Source organism: Mya arenaria, chromosome 14 (genome assembly GCF_026914265.1).
Source record: "Mya arenaria isolate MELC-2E11 chromosome 14, ASM2691426v1".
Taxonomy (NCBI): domain Eukaryota; kingdom Metazoa; phylum Mollusca; class Bivalvia; order Myida; family Myidae; genus Mya; species Mya arenaria.
Genome location: NC_069135.1, coordinates 35534064 through 35555225, shown reverse-complemented (window position 1 = coordinate 35555225; position 21162 = coordinate 35534064). Strand labels below are relative to the sequence as shown.

Here is a 21162-nt window from a genome sequence, read left to right as displayed (position 1 = left end):
TAGTATTTGAACAGGTTATCATTGTGTACATATTCTTTTACAAGGTCAACGAGCATGTAGAATGACCTTCAAAGGTACCGCGGTTATGGCAGTGGGTTTATAGCTCAAGGAGACGTAAATCAAACATGGGTGTTGGGTTATAAAACGTCGTAAATTCAGGTTTTGTTTTGTAGTAACGAACGCTGGAGTCAATCAAGCTTTGGAGAAGGACCGCACTATCCTGTTGATCACCAAATAATGAGTCGCACTGTCATGCTGCATCAAAAATACCAAAGCACGAAACAAAATATAATGTTGAACACCACAGCACGGACCGCACTGTCATGTTGAACAACAACCTACCGAACGCACTATAATGTTAAATACCAAAGTACCGATCGCATTAAGCATACCAAAGTACGGACCGTATTATAATGTTGAATACCGAAGTACCGATCGCATTAAACATACCAAAGTACGGGCCGCATTATAATGTTGAATACCGAAGTACCGATCGCATTAAACATACCAAAGTACGGGCCGCATTATAATGTTGAATACCGAAGTACCGATCGCATTAAACATACCAAAGTACGGGCCGCATTATAATGTTGAATACCGAAGTACCGATCGCATTAAACATACCAAAGTACGGACCGCACTATAATGTTGAATACCGAAGTACCGATCGCATTAAACATACCGAAGTACGGACCGCATTATAATGTTGAATACCGAAGTACCGATCGCATTAAACATACCAAAGTACGGACCGCATTATAATGTTAAATACCGAAGTACCGATCGCATTAAAAATAACAAAGTACGGACCGCATTATAATGTTGAATGAAAACGAACCGAACGCATTAAAAATACCAAAGTACCGAATGCATTAAAAATAACAAAGTAGGCATCACACTGTTATGATGTACACCAATCTGTACGGACCGTAATATATTTTGAACACCAAAGTATGAGCCGCACTAAAATTTTACCAATGCGCTTTGATTATGTAATAGTAAGAATATATTCAGTACATTGATTGGCGGGGAGAGCGCAGTGAGCGAGCCAATAATATTTTACCTAATGTATACTAACTGGCTTTGTATGTAACCTACATATTCGGCGACAACATTGATCATGCTGCACTCAACACTAGCGGCTTTAGAGGGGGTGTATCGGGCGCGTGCTACCCTCTTAAACCGTCCAAGTTTACTCTTTATATCAATATGGGAGAAAAAAAGTAATAAGCTCATAATGCACCATTTCCGACTTCAACAAATTGCTAAATTTTCCTTAAAGCTGCACTCTCACAGATTGAACATTTTGACAACGTTTTTATTTTTATCTTGGAACGAGGCAATTTTTGCGAAAATGCATGGACACCAGTGATATAAGAGAGCTGAGAAAAAAAAATACATCGCAGATTTATATACTGAAGTTAAAAAATCGATGTTTTATGCTTTTTGCTTAAACCGTTACTAATGGTTTAAACCATAAAACATTAATTTTCGAACGGAAATATGAAAATTTACGATCTGATTTTTTGTCAGCTATCTTATATCATTGGTTTGCAGATATTTATGCAAAAGTGTGTTCTTTCCAAGACAAAAAAAAGTTGTAAAAATGGTCAATCTGTGAGAGTGCAGCTTTAAGGGAGTGTAACCCCAAATCAACATGCAAACAATTTATGCCATGTACGTTCGGTTCTAAAGGAAGAGCGCATGTTAAAGGGTTGCACCCATAAGTAACGCCCCCTCTTATGTCAATTCCTTGAACCGCCCTTGGTTGTTCTGATGGGTCTAACGTGTGGTGTATTGACTATTAACGCCTTTTTAATTACAATGCTTTTCAAACGTAGAAAAACACGACCCGATTCGTAGAAAGTAGTTCTTTAACAACAGTGAAGACTTCGAACCTTGTTTCCGTCCACGTCCGTATTTTGAAAGTGCACAGGAGAAGTACATTTCCAAATATATTAACGCTTACACGGATTATGAGTAGGCGGAGCTTTTAATGCATACGGATGAGCTATTTCATTGACTGAAAATGTAGGTGGTATTTTACTGGTACACTATCAACGCAATTTTGTGTTATCTGTTGAATTGGTTTCATACATAAAATTCGAAAAACATGAATGGTTTTATCATCCTTAGTCATGTGTTTATCATAACTGTCATTATTACTGAAACCATACAAGATAGCGAATTCCTTAAGTACTTTCAGCCGAACGTCCCCGTCATACATTTGCGTAACAACTATGACAACCAATATAAATGCTCATCCGAAAGACGCTCGAACGCAATAAGAGAAGGAAGGGGGAGAAGAAAGCTGGGAACACAACAATGGGAGAAGGGAGGGAGAGAAGAAAGCTGGGCACACAACAATGGAAGAAGGGAGTGAGGGAAGAAGAATGTTCGGTACACAACAATAGGAGAAGTTAGGGAGAGAAGAATGTTCGGTACACAGCAATGGGAGAAGGGAGGGAGAGAAGAATGTTCGGTACACAGCAATGGGAGAAGGGAGGGCGAGAAGAATGTTCGGTACACAGCAATGGGAGAAGTGAGGGAGAGAAGAATGTTCGGTACACAGCAATGGTAGAAGTAAGAGAGAGATGAATGTTCGGTACACAGCAATGGGAGAAGGGGGGGGGGGGAGAATGTTCGTTGCACAGGAATGGGAGAAGGGAGGGAGAGAAGACAGTTGGGTACACAACAATGGGAGAAGGGAGGGAGAAAAGAAAGTTTGGGACACAACAACGGTAGAAGGGAGGGAGAGAAGAATGTTGGGTATACAGCAACGGGAGCTGTAAGTGTAAGAAGAAAGTTGAGTCAACAACAATCGGAGAAGGAAGGGAGAGAAAAAAGTTGGGTACACAACAATGGGAGAAGGGAGGGATTGTTGAAAGTTTGGTACACAGCAATGGGAGAAGGGAGGGATTGGAGAATGGTGGGTACACAAAAACAGGAGAAGGAAGGGATTGGAGAAAGTTGGGTACACAGCAATGGGAGAAGGGAGGGATTGGAGAATGGTGGGTACACAACAACCGGAGAAGGGAGGGATTGGAGAATGTTGGGTACACAAAAACAGGAGAAGGAAGGGATTGGAGAAAGTTGGGTACACATCAATGGAGAAGGGAGGGATTGGAGAAAGTTTGGTACACAGCAATGGAGAAGGGAGGGATTGGAGAATGTTGGGTACACAAAAACAGGGGAAGGAAGGGATTGGAGAAAGTTAGGTACACATCAATGGAGAAGGGAGGGATTGGAGAAAGTTTGGTACACAGCAATGGGAGAAGGGAGGGATTGGAGAATGTTGGGTACACAAAAACAGGAGAAGGAAGGGATTGGAGAAAGTTGGGTACACAGCAATGGGAGAAGGGAGGGATTGGAGAATGTTGGGTACACAAAAACAGGAAAAGGAAGGGATTGGAGAAAGTTAGGTACACATCAATTGAGAAGGGAGGAATTTGAGAAAGTTTGGTACATAACAATGGGAGAAGGGAGGGAGGGCAGAACATTGGGTACACAACAATGTGAGAAGGGAGGGATTTGAGAAAGTTTGGGACTCACCAACGGAGAAGAGAGGGATTAGAGAAAGTTGGGTACATAACATTCGGAGAAGGGAGGAATTGGATAAAGTTGGGTACACGGCAATGGGAGAAGGGAGGGCTTGGGGAAAGTTTGGGACACAGCAACGGGAGAAGGGGGGATTGGAGAAAGTTTGGTACATAACATCCGGAGAAGGGAGGAATTGGATAAAGTTGGGTACATAACAAATAGAGAAGGGAGTGTTTGAAGAAAGTTTGGGACACAACAACGGGATAAGGGGGTATTGGAGAAAGTTGGGTACATAACATCCGTAGAAGGGAGGGATTGGATAAAGTTGGATACATTACATCCGGAGAAGGGAAGGATTGGAGAAAGTTGTGAATACAACAAAAGGGTAAGGGAGGGATTTGAGAAAATTGGGTACACAGCAGTGGGAGTAGGGATGGATTGGAGAAAGTTGGGTACACAACAATTGGAGAAGGGAGGGATTGGAGAAAGATGGGTACACAACAATTGGAGAACGGAGGGAAAAAAGAAGGTCGGGAACACACAAATGGTAAAAGAGAAGGAGAAAAGAATGATGGGTACATACCAATAGGAGAAGGGAGGGAGATAAAAAAAAGAGGTTGGGTACTCAAAAATGGAAGTAGGGAGGGAGAGAAGAAATTTGGGTACACACTAATGGGAGAATGAAGAAGAGAAGAAAGCTCGGTACACAACAATGGGAAAAGGGAGGGGAAACAGAAAGTTGGGTACACATAAATCAGACAATGAAGGGATATACGAAAGTTGGTTACACAATAATGGGAGAACGGAGGGATATAAGGAAGGTTGTTACACAATAATGGGAGAAGGGAGAGCTGAAAGTTTGGGACACACACAAACAACAAGAGAAAGGAGGGATTTGAGAAAGTTGGGCACACACCAATGGAAGAAGGAATGGAGAGGAGAAAGTTGGATATACAGCAATGGGAGAAGGAAGGGGGAGAAGAATTTTGGGTATACAGCAATGAGAGAAGGAAGGGAGAGAAGAAAGTTGGGTACACAACAATGGGAGAAGGAAGGGAGAAAATAAAGTTGGGTACACAACAATGAGAGAAGGTAGGGAAAGAAGAAAGTTGGGTTTGCACATGCTGGGAAGTCGGAAGCAACACCTTTGATTTCATGCAATGCTGTTTATACTTGACATGTAAGAATTCACATTGTTATTGTTCCTGCGACTTTCCGTCCTAAAAAGAAGGCAGTGCAATTAAAACTTGACTATAAATAAACCGTTTAAAAACCGAAATAAAAGGACTATCCTGGGCGTATTCACCATGCCTTTCGTCGTCAAGCGTTTGGTTGAAAAAAGGAAAAGAGGAGCATGTCGAAAACGAAACGAGTAAGATGATCTTTATGTGGACATGATGATGAAGTTTTGGTATCGGTATGAGCGCGGTGGACATTCTTTCCTTTTTTGGCATTGATTTAGACGAAGGGAAACGAGTCTTTTCCGGTTAGCCTGATGATAAACAGTCGATATATTGCCATAGCCTTGGCGTCGTCGACGTCTTTCATGAACCGTCTTAGCAAACCGTTCAAGATTCTCAAATGAGACAATATGCACTTGTATAACAAGGCTCATAACTCTGACTCCACTAATTAATGAGTTATGTCCCTTTTATAATTAAACAACCGGCGAGCGTTTGCGTTCCGTCCGGCGCTCTCTTTTGTATATAAATTGCACCGAGTGTTCTGAAAACCAATTCGTATCTATATAGGGTTTTTTCTTTCACTATTAGCCTTGCAGATAAGCCAATAAACCACCTAACGCAGACAGAGGTTATCGCCAAAGGCGCAACCATGTGTCGAAGGTTTTTCAAAATAGGTCAATTTAACAAAAACAAATGTGACACGGTTACCGACTTACGAATCTTGTGTACATTTCGATAGCAACAGAGGAATTTTCAACATTCGATGCCATTTTGCTAGATGTTAAATTGTTCGATTACGGCCTTATTGAGAGACACATTTTCTACTTTCCATTTTTATTAAAACCTTTAAAGCACGAGCTTTATCGATAAGATGGACTTCAGGATCAAATTAATATATACGCCCAGGGCAGTGGAATATCAAAAATCATTTATTTATTTATTACACCACTCTGTTGCAGCCATGTCAATTCCTGAAATGATTATGTACATATTAATTTTCTGTAGAAATAAAGAAAAAAAACGTTGGCTCACACTTTAACGATAATGGCCATAAGGTGCAATAACTCGGTATAGTGACGGGATAAATATAATGATGCTTTTAATGTTTAACGTCTAGCCGCGCCCATTGGCATCATCCGTGGTAACTCACTGAACTGTCAATCCAGGGATCGCAGGCTCGATTCGCCGCCGATGTAATAAAATATACTAATTGTCTTCCGGGAGGGATGGTAAATGGGGATCCATACACATGTGCACGTTAAAGAACCAGGTAAGCTCTAACCAGCGAAAACTTCTGTCTGTGCACTATGCACAAAAACCTAAAATGACATGCAATCTTATCGTAGCACTCGCCTACTGGACAAGGCTCGGGCGTGAGTATAAAAAAGCTTACACCGCCCCGCCCCACCCCCATTTGCATCATTATGGCTTGATAAGGATTACAATAGCATTTATATTGCTGCGCAATATATTGCAACTCTAATATGGGCTGTTTCGGAAACGAGTGTTTGACCGCACATATCGGTGGGTACATTCCGGATACAAAGTATCTACCCCACTTTGCGGGCGCTTTTTACGCGGTAATTTTGAATAATTCTTAAGCTTTCAGGCCATAATAAACACACCGCTATTTATATATCAATAAGGATTTGTTTTCAAAGCAGTAAACAGGTAAAACAAACAGTCCCTTAATTTTCGATATTTTCGATATTTACATTAAACTTTAATCTTTGTGACAAGAAACTGCAAGTAGAACCTTATAAGAAAGTGAAATATTATATTAATAAGGCATTTGTACCTTTATATTCACCAATTTATAACAAACAGGTACCTTTGTATATCTGCGTTACTTTATTATTTTTTACAAGAATAATCATACCAATTACACTATTCTTTTGTTAGGACTCCCAGTTCTTTGACTACATGCATATGTTTTCACCCTAGGTCGAGTTTAATTTGCAGAGAAAACGTTAATATTTCTAACAAGAGTCAAACCAGTCTGTCATAACGTAAATATTGCTCAGAAGAGTCAAACCAGTTTGCCAGAACGTGAATATTGCTCCCAAGAGTCAAATCAGTTTGCGAGAACCTAAATATTTCTCACAAGAGTCAAATCAGTTTGCGAGAACGTAAATATTGCTCACAAGAGTCAAACCAGTTTGCCAGAACGCGAATATTTCTCACAAGAGTCAAACCAGTTTGCCAGAACGCGAATATTGCTCCCAAGAGTCGAACCAGTTTGCCAGAACGTGAATATTGCTCCCAAGAGTCGAACCAGTTTGCCAGAACGTGAATATTGCTCCCAAGAGTCGAACCAGTTTGCCAGAACGTAAATACTGCTTACAAGAGTCAAACCAGTTTGCCAGAACGTAAATACTGCTTACAAGAGTCAAATCAGTTTGCCAGAACGTATATATTGCTCACAAGAGTCGAACCGTTTTGTCAGAACGTAAATATTGCACACAAGAGTCGAACCAGTTTGCCAGAACGTAAATATTGCTCACAAGAGTCGAACCACTTTGCCAGAACGTAAATATTGCACACAAGAGTCAAACCAGTTTGCTAGAACGTAAATATTGCTCCCAAAAGTAGAACCGTTTAGTCAGAACGTAAATATTGCACACAAGAATCGAACCAGTTTACCAGAACGTAAATATTGCTCACAAGAGTCGAACCGTTTTGTCAGAACATAAATATTGCACACAAGAGTCGAACCATTTTGTCAGAACGTATTTATTGCTAACAAGAGTCGAACCGTTTAATTAGAACTTAAATATTGCTCACAAGAGTCAAACCATGTTGTCAATTATGCACATGGGTACTTAAAGCTCTCCGGAGCACGATTTCCAGGGTTGTATGACAATATAAGACTTTGTTCGAATATGGTAGATGCAATCGAAACTCCTGGGCCATTTTCCATCGAAAAAACCACGGATGTATGCCAGTACATCAGATGAAGTAGTTCGTAATTTTAAATACTAGTATCGATTAACAGAAATGTTTAACGTGTATTTTATATTACTTAGTTTTAATTGATTGCCAATGAAGTTTACAATTGCATAACTAATTGAGATTCCCAAGAGTAAAGTCTTGAAGTTTAACTGCTAAATTGAAATTACTACGCGATCTACTTGCAGCGTAGTTAAACTGGATATATTTCTGACATTGTAAACCGTCCATATACATCCGAGGTTGTTTTTGATGGAAATGGCCGAGGAGTTCGAAATCAGGTAGATGCTGTGTCAATCATCAGTAAATTGGTCAAATACACGTGCTGTGAACACCATGACCACAGTTTTTCCGTGTCGACGCTTTGGGGCCGCCATGTCGCGGTTTCCGTGTAAAACCCATAGCGATACATAAAATACGGAAACCTCCATACAAAACCATATTCACATTGACATAGTTCATTACGGTGTGAATTTGCATATAAAGCTTAGAAGCGCACCCTGGTTGTTCCTGTGACGCATGGTCGTTCACTGATAGCAGGGTATATTTGGAAATTAAACATGGTTAAAAAGGACAAACAGAACAGACTAAAGGCAAAAACAAGGCCGAGGTGATGTAACGATTACACGTTCCAATTTTGCATCACCAATTTAAAAATGGAAAGGAAAATTAAAGATGAATTTAGACTGAGGAAATTTGGATTTTCGCATTTTAGCGCCGACTCTTTGGTGCTGTCTCAGGTGGGCAAATTGTAAATGTTGCTTTTGTTTTAAAGTTTAAGCTATATTTCTGTTATCAACAAATTCAATTTGGTATGACAGTATGTCGACTTGTCAGCATCGAAGTAATAGAATGTGAAATAGCGGAGGGATGTTGATATTAAAGCTGCTCTCTCACAGTTTTACTGCTGTTGACGTCCTTTTTATTTTTATTTGTCTTGGAATAAACCATTTTTTTCGTAAATGTCTCGAAACCAGTTATTCTAGACTGGTGTCGACCGATCAGATGATAACGATGATGATGATGGTGATGGTGGTGGTGGTTTTGGTGGTGGTGGAGGTAATGATGATAATGATGATGATGATGATGATGATGATGATGGTGATGATGATGATGATGATGATGATGATGATGATGATGATGATGATAACATTGCTCAAGTTAATGAAACCTGTATTTGCAACACTTATACAATACATGCACGCATGGGTCAGTCCGCGAGACAAGTTTAAGACAATGAGACAGTTATTTTTTGCTGTTTTTTATGGAATGTCGCCGCGATTCAGCAAAATAAATTATGTAAAATTATAGATAACAAATACAATTTTAAAGGCCAGTTAAGCTATGATATGATATGGAAGTTTTCAAAAAGAAAATATTATCAAAGTTTCGAAACACATTTACAACCTTGAAAGTAAGAAATAAAATACATTAAAAAAGAGCTAAATAGCAAATACAAAAAGGAAAACAAAGAGTTTGATTCGATCCCAGGTTCTGAATTGTAAAACGAGGCCTTGGCTGGTATTCAATCCTGGCTTTAATTGGATCTAAGAACGATGTAGCTAATCTGATTACATGTTATTAATAACTGACCAATAGAGTGGATGAAGTCAATGATGTATGACCATAACGTTGAGTATTGAATACCTCCCTTCACCGCTTAACCACTTCGATGTTATGAAATAGCGTAAACACAAAGTGTATTTCTATCGCAAAATCGCAACATTGTAGCTTAAGTTACGTATAAAGAGAACACATTTTTGAACGAACCCATATTTGTTGACTCTTCGCTAACAAAGAATTGTTCAATTATTGTTATTATTCTCTTTATTTTCATCCGAAAGTGATTAAAGAATATCAAACAAACAAACGGTCATATGTACAGTATATACAGCAATACATATTAGTACATATTAAATATACTGAAGCTCAAAGTTGTTACACTATGATGACGATGTAAATGAAATAATATTGTAAGATAAAGCATATACTTTAAAACTGAGCGTATATTTTCTGTGTTTTAGGCTATAAGAATAACGTGGTGTACAATGGACTAAGTGTTACATTATTTTTAAAGCTGTCGTAAAAGTTTTCAAGATAGTTTAAAGTTTAGTTTTCGGAATATGACCTACTAACAGACTGACCAAAGTTGAGGGTGTAGCTTTAAACAGTACATGATGTATGATATGAAGGTAGCGGAATGTTACTAATGCACTCCAGCTATCAGCACGGGGTCGCCACATGCACCACACATGATTAGTGCATCAGGTTTCAGGGGCGTAGCTAGGCCTAACAAACTTATAGGCCCGATGGTTCTACGTTAGTTTGGGGACTTTTATATGTGCATTACACACACTTAACTATATTTGCAATTATTACAATAAAATCGAGAAATACACGCTGTATGTAGTTTCAATAAACACCAACCTTTAGTTAAAATAAAACAAACTTTTGGGTTGTTCAAAGTGTTTGAGCAGCTATTAGTTTTTATTGCATCTCTGGGTTATTTAAATTTTGTCATTTTTCAAAAATACTGTAGGCGCAGGCCTACAGGGCCTATAATTTTATGTAGCTACGCCACTTGTACTGATATCATTTGTACCATAATTGTACTCCGAAGCCTGCTTTAATGAACACCTAGACGATGAATCGTGAATATGGGATAGTTAAACTATTGTCATTTCAACACGATCTCACGGTGAACCAGGCCAGGCGCCGATAATAAATTGCATAACTCTGCTAGGTTATTTTATATCTTATTATGAAATATATCGATTTCTATTAATTGCCTGTATTTATTGCCTATTATTATTTATTTGTTTGAATTCTCAATTAACAAATGTAAATTCATATAAATTATAAATATGCATGAGCGGATCCGGGAAGAGGGAGAGGGGCACCCGGAGCGCACACCCTAAAACCGTCCAAGTTTTTTTTTTTTAAATTTAATATAGGAGAAAAAGTAATATGTACACCCAAAATGCACCATTTCGGACTTGAAATTGTTGTTATTATTTTTTTTTTTTTTCAAAATAAAACCTGCCAACATTTTAAACTAAATACATATAGATTCTGGGAGGTAGAGGGGCATGTTGCCCCCTCTAAATCAAATCCTGAAAACGCCCCTGATATGTGTGTAACTTGATAAACAAATGATAAACAAGTAAGAAGTAGGCTACGGCCATTATATGTTTTATGTCATTAATTAAAACACACACTGATAGAATACTAATGAACTTGACCGAAGGCATTTCAATTAAAGCTGCACTATCACAGACTGACCGATTTGACAACTTTTTTCACTTTTTGTCTCTTAATCGGCTGATTTTGGCATCAGTGTGTTCAAATCAGTCACATGGGATTGTTTGGAAATTTTCATAAAACATCAAATTTCAAACGTACTTACATGAAAACTGCGATCTGCTCTTTTGTCCTTGGTTTCCAGACATTACCGCAAATAATGGCTCATTTTAAGAAACAAATGTTGTAAAAGAATCAATTTGTGAGAGGGCAGTTTTAAATGGATACTTTGTACAAATAAAGAACAAATAGATTTAGGTTCAGAAAGTGGGGGATGCAAGTCAAAAGGTTAAGCCCTAAAGATTTGCCCCCTCAAGTACAAATCCTGAAACCGCCCCTGATATGTGTGTAACTTGATAAACAAATGATAAACAAGTTAGAATTGGTCACCGACCATTAAATGTTTAATGTTAATACTTAGAACCCACACCAATAGAACACTTATGAACATGACCGGAGACATTTTGATTAAAGCTGCACTCTCACAGATTGACAGATTTGACTTTTTTTTTTTTTTTTTTTTTTGTCTCAGAATCAGCTGATTCTTTTGGCATCAGTGTAAATCAGTCATATAGGATAACACACAATAAAGCAGATCTCAATTGTTTGGACATTTTCATAAAACATCAAATTTCAATCGTATATATATGAAAACTGCGATCTGCTCTTTAGTCAGCAGACTATTGTCTTTGGTTTCAAGACATTTACGCAAAAATGGCTCATTTTAAGAAACAAATGTTTTAAAAAGAATCAATTTGCGAGAGTGCAGCTTAAAGGGATAACTTGTCATATATATATGGTACAGTGTCACATGTAAAATATAAAATAGTCCGCATGGTTTCAGAAAGAGTGTTGAAGCCTTCCATAAGTCCCCCCCCCCCCCCCCCCCCATCTGTGTATAGATCATAACTTATGTGTATATATATGGCTTTATTTCTACTGCTGACTGCTGTCTATCAGATCTAAGATATGATATCGAAGATATGAATAAATTGTTGCGGATGTCACCCCTCTACCACCGTGAATGTGCCACCTAGATACCTTATCAAAATGCATTTGTATTTTTCTGGAAATTCCTTTATAGAAAATGTGTATGATTTTTGTCAAAATAATCAGTCCTACTCAACAATGTCTTGAAGTGTTGTGGTTATTGCAGCTATTTTAAGAAAAATATGTGCATTTTTGTAACCAGGAAATGAATTAAAATCGCTAGTTTTCATTATCTAATTGAATATTTGTCTTATTTGAAAATATATTATCAAGAACTCACAAAACACACCTAACTGGCCGTCAACGAGTCTTCTGACGGGAAAAATAGTTGAGTTACTGTCTGAGTAATGTTACTTAAATATTTGTGTGAATCTCAGCTAAGCTACCGCATTGAATGTTTCAGCACAAGAAAGACAACTCATAATAAAATAAAATAGTTAAAGTGACACTCTTATTCAAAATCAATACTTACACATTGTATAACAAACATAATTTTTGAGTGATAAACCTTTAACTACTTACTAAATAATGCATTTATGGAAACTATTAATTACTAATAACAAAATACTAACCGTGTATTCAATAGCTGAAAACGCAAAAAGATTCAATGATTGGTGAATGCTAAAAGATTTTTTGTGAACTACTGTCGTCTCATAATGTAGAAATGCCGTGTTTTCTGTACCTTTCTTTCTAAATAAACACTATATCCTTCATAAAAGAACATTGTTTTCGATCTGTTTGGTATATTAAAACAATTGCATTATTTGTGGAAAATCTTTAAAGATGCGCCGACTCTTACTCCCTTACAAGGTGTTACAGTACCACTATTAATACGATTGTTTTAATTTACCCAAATAATGGATTACTATCGAAAACAGTGATGCTTATGAAGGATACTGTGTTTTATTCGAAAGAAAGGTGCAGAAAACACGGTGTGTCTAATTTATGAGATGAGAGTTGATCACTGTATATCATTTAGCACACACCAATTATTGAACATTTTTGCGTTTTCAGCTATTAAATACACGGTTACATGCTTGTTATCAGTTATTAATATTTTCCGCAAAAGCATTATTTAGGAGGAAGTAAAAGGTTTATCACTCAAAACTATTCGTTGGACAAGCGTATGTATTGATTTTAAATACGAGTGTCACTTTAAAAGTTATTATTTCCTTTAAGTACGCCTTTATGGACATGGAAACAGATAACAACCTTGCTTTATAGTTTTCTCCTCAGATATGACAATGCTTTTGACGATTTTATGGCAATGGTAGACTTGAGACAGGGAAACATCAGAAATGTCAAAATAATGAAACAGTATCCCTGAACCCTCATAATTGTAGCTAATCAAGCGGCGAACCCCAGATAAATTCAAGGTTGTTGTTTTTCAAGGTTGATGTTCTTGTTGAAAAATAATGCTAAAAAATGCATTGGATTTTATGTTTATTTCTTTGAAAAATTAAGTTCAGTTTAGTGTTCGCCAATGAGAACGCAGAAAAGTTTCGATTTTTAATCACCCAGAAAGCCTATGAATAAAACAAACGTTTCAGATCCATAAAGTCATTAACTGGTAATGCTTTTGTGGCCTTTTTAGAGGTACGCTCATGATCGCTTACTAGTACAGAGAGATTCGCGACAACACTAATCAAGTTATTATTTATTTTTGCTTTATCAAATATCGACATGGAGGCTGCGCTCAGCAAATGCCAATTGTTTAGTTAAGACAAATTGACCGATACCTATAACCAGACATTTGAATCTTGTGAAGTGCATTAAAACACACCTTAAGACATTGTGTTGGATTCTTCTTTACATATTGTATTTTAAGGCCCAATTACGTGTAATGAAATTAAAACTTGTCTGAAAACTTTAAAAAAAAAACACATATCAAGGAGATAAGCTAATTCATGATTTTCGTTGATATAGAGATAAAGCGATACTGAACATTGAAGAAAATGGAGGGGAAAATTGTGGCTTAATTTGTCAAAATTGAAGCGATTTGATATACTAGTTTAATGTTGTTTTTTTATTTAAAACATGCTTAAGAACAAAGTATCACTTTTATCAAGAGGCGTTTTCGTCTTAAACATTTGATACTTATTATTACCAGCCAATTATTTTATTATCAAAATATATTTTCACTATAAAAGGCAAAAGCACCAATGAACTCGAATAACTGATTTCTTCAAAATTTTCGAATTTAATTTGTTTACCAGCGCACTTACTATTGATATTCTAACTGCCGTAGGTATAAAGATATCACAAAAAGGTATGTGAGATACTGAAACAGATGTTAAAATTGTACTTTATAACACATAGTTGCATTCCTGAATAAATACATATATCTGGATAACAAATAGGAACTATTAAACATATGCTAATCTTCGCAAGTTTACATTTATTGTCGGCGCCAGGACTGCGCGTCATCGTACTATTTGATGTTAATCTGTTGTGTCTATGTTGCAGTGGGATATCCCGGCGCCTGTTTACGTGGTGTACCGGGTGTTGGTGTCCGCCTACTGCGTGTTCGCCTTCACACAGCTCTTCGTCACCGCTCAGGACCCTAACCACAGGCTGATGGCTTATCTCACCGTATGGACATACCTTCTGCTCACTATTTACTTTGTGTCTTCGTTGCTTGTGACGTTATACAGAACGTACATCGGACGTGGACGACGTCAGTCAGTATCAGAGACGGTCAGCTTCGCTAGACAAACGGACGCAAACGTAAACGCTGTCACACAAAATGGCTACAGAAATCCAGCCTTTAACGATACAGAGAAACAGTCGAGAGCCGTTGTTGCCTCCAGTGCTTCGTTTCAAAATGGAAAAATTAATAACATAAGCGTAGAAACGTCAGTCTCTACATTGAACGAAGTTGACGCAACAGTGTGGTACATGAAGATTACTTGGCTGATTGGAGATTGTGTATACGTTTTTGCGCCAGTGGTGACCGTGGTGTACTTCGGCGCCCTCTACCCCGCCATTGGTCACACAAACTACGTTGACGTCAACGTACACGGCGTCAACAGCGTTTTCGTATTTATTGACGCTTTTATGGTCGCCCGCCCCGTCCGGCTTTTACACGCGATCTACCCAGTATTTTATGGCTTGTGCTATCTTATTTTCAGTATTATTTACTGGAGCGCTGATAAGGTAAATAACGTACTCTACAAGAACGTTTTGGATTGGAACCAGCCTGGACTTACGGTTGGTGTCGTTGCAGGTCTGACGTTCATCGTTATTCCGCTGCTACAATTGCTACATTACGGCATCTATCGGCTAAGATTGATCATGTACAGGCGGCTATATGGACGGGAGTTTAATGACTGAAGACCAGTCGGGTTTCCTGTCTTGAACATGGGGTCCGTCCGTTTTGAAAAAAAACGTTTTTGGAGTACAGCGTTCTCAAATTAAATTGTGTACATACTGAACACTGTTGCATAACAATTCTATCGGTGACAGCGATCACGCTTGATTGCATTCTGAACTCCTCGGCCATTTGTATCGAAAACAACCTCGGATGTAGGCTGGCACATCAGTAGAAGTACTTCGTAAAAAACTATAAACAGATAATAAGTTCATAAGAATGTTAATTTCATGCTTCAAAATGACATGGAACGAACTGCAAACAAACCGAATTGGTGTTCACTTACTAAAGACCTTTTTTGTTTAGGTTTATTTGACGCATGGTTTTATCAAGAAATTGGTAATTATAATATTGGTTGAATTATTTTTGTCATTAGGCCTAAAAATGCTTTTGATTCAGGTTACCCGACCATACATACGAAATAGGCGCCGATCCTACTGTTTTTATAGTTAGTTGTTAAAAAAAGAAGAGATATACAGAAGATAATTATTACACCATTCTCCAATGATGACAATAACTTTCTTATATAATGCCCATTAAAAAAGCCGACCTACCCTACCTGTTTTTGAAAAGGATGTAACCCTAACCAAACCATTTTTTAGGCTTCAAGTATAAGACTTCAGCCATACTTCAAAATATTGAGTGTTAAAAAGTTCCGTAAGCCTATTTCGAAATTGCGGTTATCCTTACACAGATTAAGCATTGAAACAGGTAGATGGAATAGACCGCAATCAAAACCATTAAACGAACGTGTATGTACCATTTGTAATTTATTAGAAGACGAGCATCATTTTGTTTTAGAGTGCACATTGTATACTAGTTAGATATTTACATATTTACCTAGGTATTATATAAAACGTTCCAGTAGGCCTACTTTATTGGAACTGTTAAAGCTGCTCTCTCACAGATATACCACTTTTACAACTTTTTTTTTGTCTTAGAAAGAGCAAAGTTTTGCGTAAATATCTGCAAACCAATGATAAAATATTGCTGACAAAAAATCAGATCGCAGATTCTCATATTTCCGTTCGAAAATTAATGTTTTATGGCTTAAACCGTTAAAAAAGGTTTAAGAAAAAAGCATAAACTTAATAAATTTGAACTTAAATATAAAAATCTTTTTTTTTTGTCAGCAGTCTTATATAACTGGTTTCCATGGATTGTCGCAAACATTGTCTCGTTCCGAGACAAAAAAAAGGAAAAAAAAGTTGTCTAAACGTTCAATCTATGAGAGTGCAGCTTTAATTTCGAAAATGATGCTTTTTGAAAAAACATGTAAGTGTGTATATTTTTAAAGCATTTGAATTAAGAAACACTACGTTAAATTCCATGTAATTTGTACAGGTTTGTTGTAATTGTCATTTATTTGTTTGTTAACAATTACACAGTAACTTAATCAAGTGCTCTTATGAAAACAAAGATAAGTATTAACTATTGGTGCAACTCCATGTCCGCATAATTATATATTTATTGTTATGATTTATTCATACAATCGTTTTTGCATAAATTGTGTTTAGTATGTTATTGCTGCTTTTGCCGCCATTGTATATTTACATGTTTGCCAGATGGGTCTGTGACCTTCTTGGAAATAAATGTTCTGTTCTGTTCTGTTTTGTTCTGTTCTGTACTATAATAAAGGGTTGCTAGTCGGCTAGCTTGTGACCACTATAGTGACCGCTGTCGGCTTACTAAAACGTCAAATGTTTTTGTTATTCGTATAAAAATTTATCTTGCTTATGAAACGGAGTTTGAGTTAGTGATAAATATTTAAACAAATAAAAGAAGATAATTGTATATATATTTTTTTTGTCTCATTTAGTACATTTACAGTCAATTGATCGTTGACCAACGTAGGGCTGCCAGATAGGTCAAACATGGCTATGGGCAAACATCAATTGTCACAGACATGATGCAGTCTCTACAGTGACGTAGGCATGGTCATAGAAGAATAGATAACAGGCTCCCTCGTACAAAATAACACATAACCTAATAGTGTATCCATCCCCATCTCTGTCTACCTTATCCGTCTGACAAAACGAGCTTGACATGAACACAACTTCTCTTACAGATAAGTATAGCACACAACCTTATAGCCATCCCCATCACTGGCTACCTTATTCCACTGACAAGATAGTATCGACATTACCACAGCTCCTCTTACAGATAAGTATAGCACACAACCTTATAGCCATCCCCATCTCTGGCTACCTTATTCCACTGACAAGATCGTCTCGACATTACCACAGCTCCTCTTACAGATAAGTATAGCACACAACCTTATAGCCATCCACATCTCTGGCTACCTTATCCCACTGACAAGATCATCTCGACATTACCACAGCTCCTCTTACAGATAAGTATAGCACACAACCTTATAGCCATCCCCATCTCTAGTACCTTATTCCACTGACAAGATCATCTCGACATTTTCACAGCTCCTCTTACAGATAAGTATAGCACACAGCCTTATAGCCATCCCTATCTCTAGGTACATTATTCCACTGACAAGATCATCTCGACATTACCACAGCTCCTCTTACAGATAAATATAGCACACAACCTTATAGCCATCCCCATCTCTGGCTACCTTATTCCACTGACAAGATCATCTCGACATTTTCACAGCTCCTCTTACAGATAAGCATAGCACACAACCTTATAGCCATCCCCATCTCTGGCTACCTTATTCCACTGACAAGATCATCTCGACATTTTCACTGCTCCTCTTACAGATAAGTATAGCACACAACCTTATAGCCATTCCCATCTCTGACTACCTTATTCCACTGACAAGATCATCTCGACATTACCACAGCTCCTTTTACAGACAAGAATAGCACACAACCTTATAGCCATCCCCATCTCTGGCTACCTTATTCCACTGACAAGATCATCTCGACATTACCACAGCTCCTCTTACAGATAAGTATAGCACACAACCTTATAGCCATCCCCATCTCTGGCTACCTTATTCCACTGACAAGATCATCTCAACATTACCACAGCTCCTCTTAGAGATAAGTATAGCACACAACCTTATAGCCATCCCCATCTCTAGGTACCTTATTCCACTGACAAGATCATCTCGACATTTTCACAGCTCCTCTTACAGATAAGTATAGCACACAACCTTATAGCCATTCCCATCTCTGGCTACCTTATTCCACTGACAAGATCATCTCGACATTTTCACAGCTCCTCTTATAGATAACTATAGCACACAACCTTAAAGCCATTCCCATCTCTGGCTACCTTATTCCACTGACAAGATCATCTCGACATTACCACAGCTCCTCTTACAGATAAGTATAGCACACAACCTTATAGCCATCCCCATCTCTAGGTACCTTATTCCACTGACAAGATCATCTCGACATTTTCACAGCTCCTCTTACAGATAAGTATAGCACACAACCTTATAGCCATTCCCATCTCTGGCTACCTTATCCCACTGACAAGATCATCTCGACATTTTCACAGCTCCTCTTACAGATAAGTATTGCACACAACCTTATAGCCATCCCGATCTCTAGGTGCCTTATTCCACTGACAAGATCATCTCGACATTTTCACAGCTCCTCTTACAGATAAGTATAGCCCACAACCTTATAGCCATCCACATCTCTAGGTACCTTATTCCACTGACAAGATCATCTCGACATTTTCACAGCTCCTCTTACAGATAAGTATAGCACACAACCTTATAGCCATCCCCATCTCTGGCTACCTTATTCCACTGACAAGATCATCTCGACATTTTCACAGCTCCTCTTACAGATAAGTATAGCACACAACCTTATAGCCATTCCCATCTCTGGCTACCTTATCCCACTGACAAGATCATCTCGACATTTTCACAGCTCCTCTTACAGATAAGTATAGCACACAACCTTATAGCCATCCCGATCTCTAGGTGCCTTATTCCACTGACAAGATCATCTCGACATTTTCACAGCTCCTCTTACAGATAAGTATAGCCCACAACCTTATAGCCATCCACATCTCTAGGTACCTTATTCCACTGACAAGATCATCTCGACATTTTCACAGCTCCTCTTACAGATAAGTATAGCACACAACCTTATAGCCATCCCCATCTCTGGCTACCTTATTCCACTGACAAGATCATCTCGACATTTTCACAGCTCCTCTTACAGATAAGTATAGCACACAACCTTATAGCCATCCCCATCTCTGGCTACCTTATTCCACTGACAAGATCATCTCCACATTTTCACAGCTCCTCTTACAGATAAGTATAGCCCACAACCTTAAAGCCATCCCCATCTCTGGCTACATTATTCTACTGACAAGATCATTTCGACATTTTCACAGCTCCTCTTACAGATAAGTATAGCACACAACCTTATAGCCATCCCCATCTCTAGGTGCCTTATTCCACTGACAAGATCATCTCGACATTACCACAGCTCCTCTTACAGATAAGTATAACACACAACCTTATAGCCATCCCCATCTCTGGCTACCTTATTCGACTGACAAGATCATCTCGACATTACCACAGCTCCTCTTACAGATAAGTATAGCACACAACCTTATAGCCATCCCTATCTCTAGATCCTTATTCCACTGACAAGATCATCTCGACATTACCACAGCTCCTCTTACAGATAAGTATAGCACACAACCTTTTAGCCATACCCATCTCTGGCTACCTTATTCCACTGACAATATCATCTCGACATTACCACAGCTCCTCTTACAGATAAGTATAGCACACAACCTTTTAGCCATACCCATCTCTGGCAACCTTATTCCACTGACAAGATCATCTCGACATTACCACAGCTCCTCTTACAGATAAGTATAACACACAACCTTATAGCCATCCCCATCTCTAGGTACCTTATTCCACTGACAAGATCATCTCGACATCTTCACAGCTCCTCTTACAGATAAGTATAGCACACAACCTTATAGCCATCCCCATCTCTAGGTACCTTATTCCACTGACAAGATCATCTCGACATTTTCACAGCTCCTCTTACAGATAAGTATAGCACACAACCTTATAGCCATCCCCATCTCTGGCTACCTTACTCCACTGACAAGATCATCTCGACATTTTCACAGCTCCTCTTACAGATAAGTATAGCACACAACCTTATAGCCATCCCCATCTCTAGGTGCCTTATTCCACTGACAAGATCATCTCGACATTACCACAGCTCCTCTTACAGATAAGTATAACACACAACCTTATAGCCATCCACATCTCTGGCTACCTTATTCCACTGACAAGATCGTTTCGACATTACCACAGCTCCTCTTACAGATAAGTATAGCACACAACCTTATAGCCATCCCCATCTCTGGCTACCTTATTCGACTGACAAGATCATCTCGACATTTTCACAGCTCCTCTTACAGATAAGTATAGCACACAACCTAATAGCCATCCCCATCTCTAGATCCTTATTCCACTGACAAGATCATCTCGACATTACCACAGCTCCTCTTAGAGATAAGTATAGCACACAATCTTGTAGATATCCCAATCTCTGGCTACCTTATCCCACTGACAAGATCATCTCGACATTTTCACAGCTCCTCTTACAGATAAGTATAGCACATAACCTTATAGCCATCCCCATCTCTAGTACCTTATTCCACTGACAAGATCATCTCGACATTACCACAGCTCCTCTTACAGATAAGTATAGCACACAACCTTATAGCCATCCCCATCTCTAGGTACCTTATTCCACTGACAAGATCATCTCGACATTTTCACAGCTCCTCTTACAGATAAGTATAGCACACAACCTTATAGCCATACCCATCTCTGGCAACCTTATTTCACTGACA

At 38.3% G+C, this 21162-nt stretch overlaps 1 protein-coding gene across 1 annotated transcript; it reads left to right on the top strand.

Moving 5' to 3' along the window:
• Window positions 1–8211: 8211 nt before the first annotated feature.
• LOC128218212 (uncharacterized) lies at window positions 8212–16782 on the top strand. Its single transcript, XM_052925811.1, has 2 exons — window positions 8212–8413; window positions 14430–16782. Exons 1-2 carry the CDS (start codon window positions 8330–8332, stop codon window positions 15294–15296), a joined length of 951 nt encoding a protein of 316 aa, XP_052781771.1. The 5' UTR covers window positions 8212–8329; the 3' UTR covers window positions 15297–16782.
• Window positions 16783–21162: the final 4380 nt, after the last annotated feature.

Coding starts and splice junctions, on each gene's coding strand:
- LOC128218212 (XM_052925811.1), top strand. CDS start 8,330: ATGGAAAGGAAAATTAAAGATGAATTTAGACTGAGGAAATTTGGATTT. Junction 8,414..14,429: donor ACTCTTTGGTGCTGTCTCAG/GTGGGCAAATTG, acceptor TCTATGTTGCAG/TGGGATATCCCGGCGCCTGT.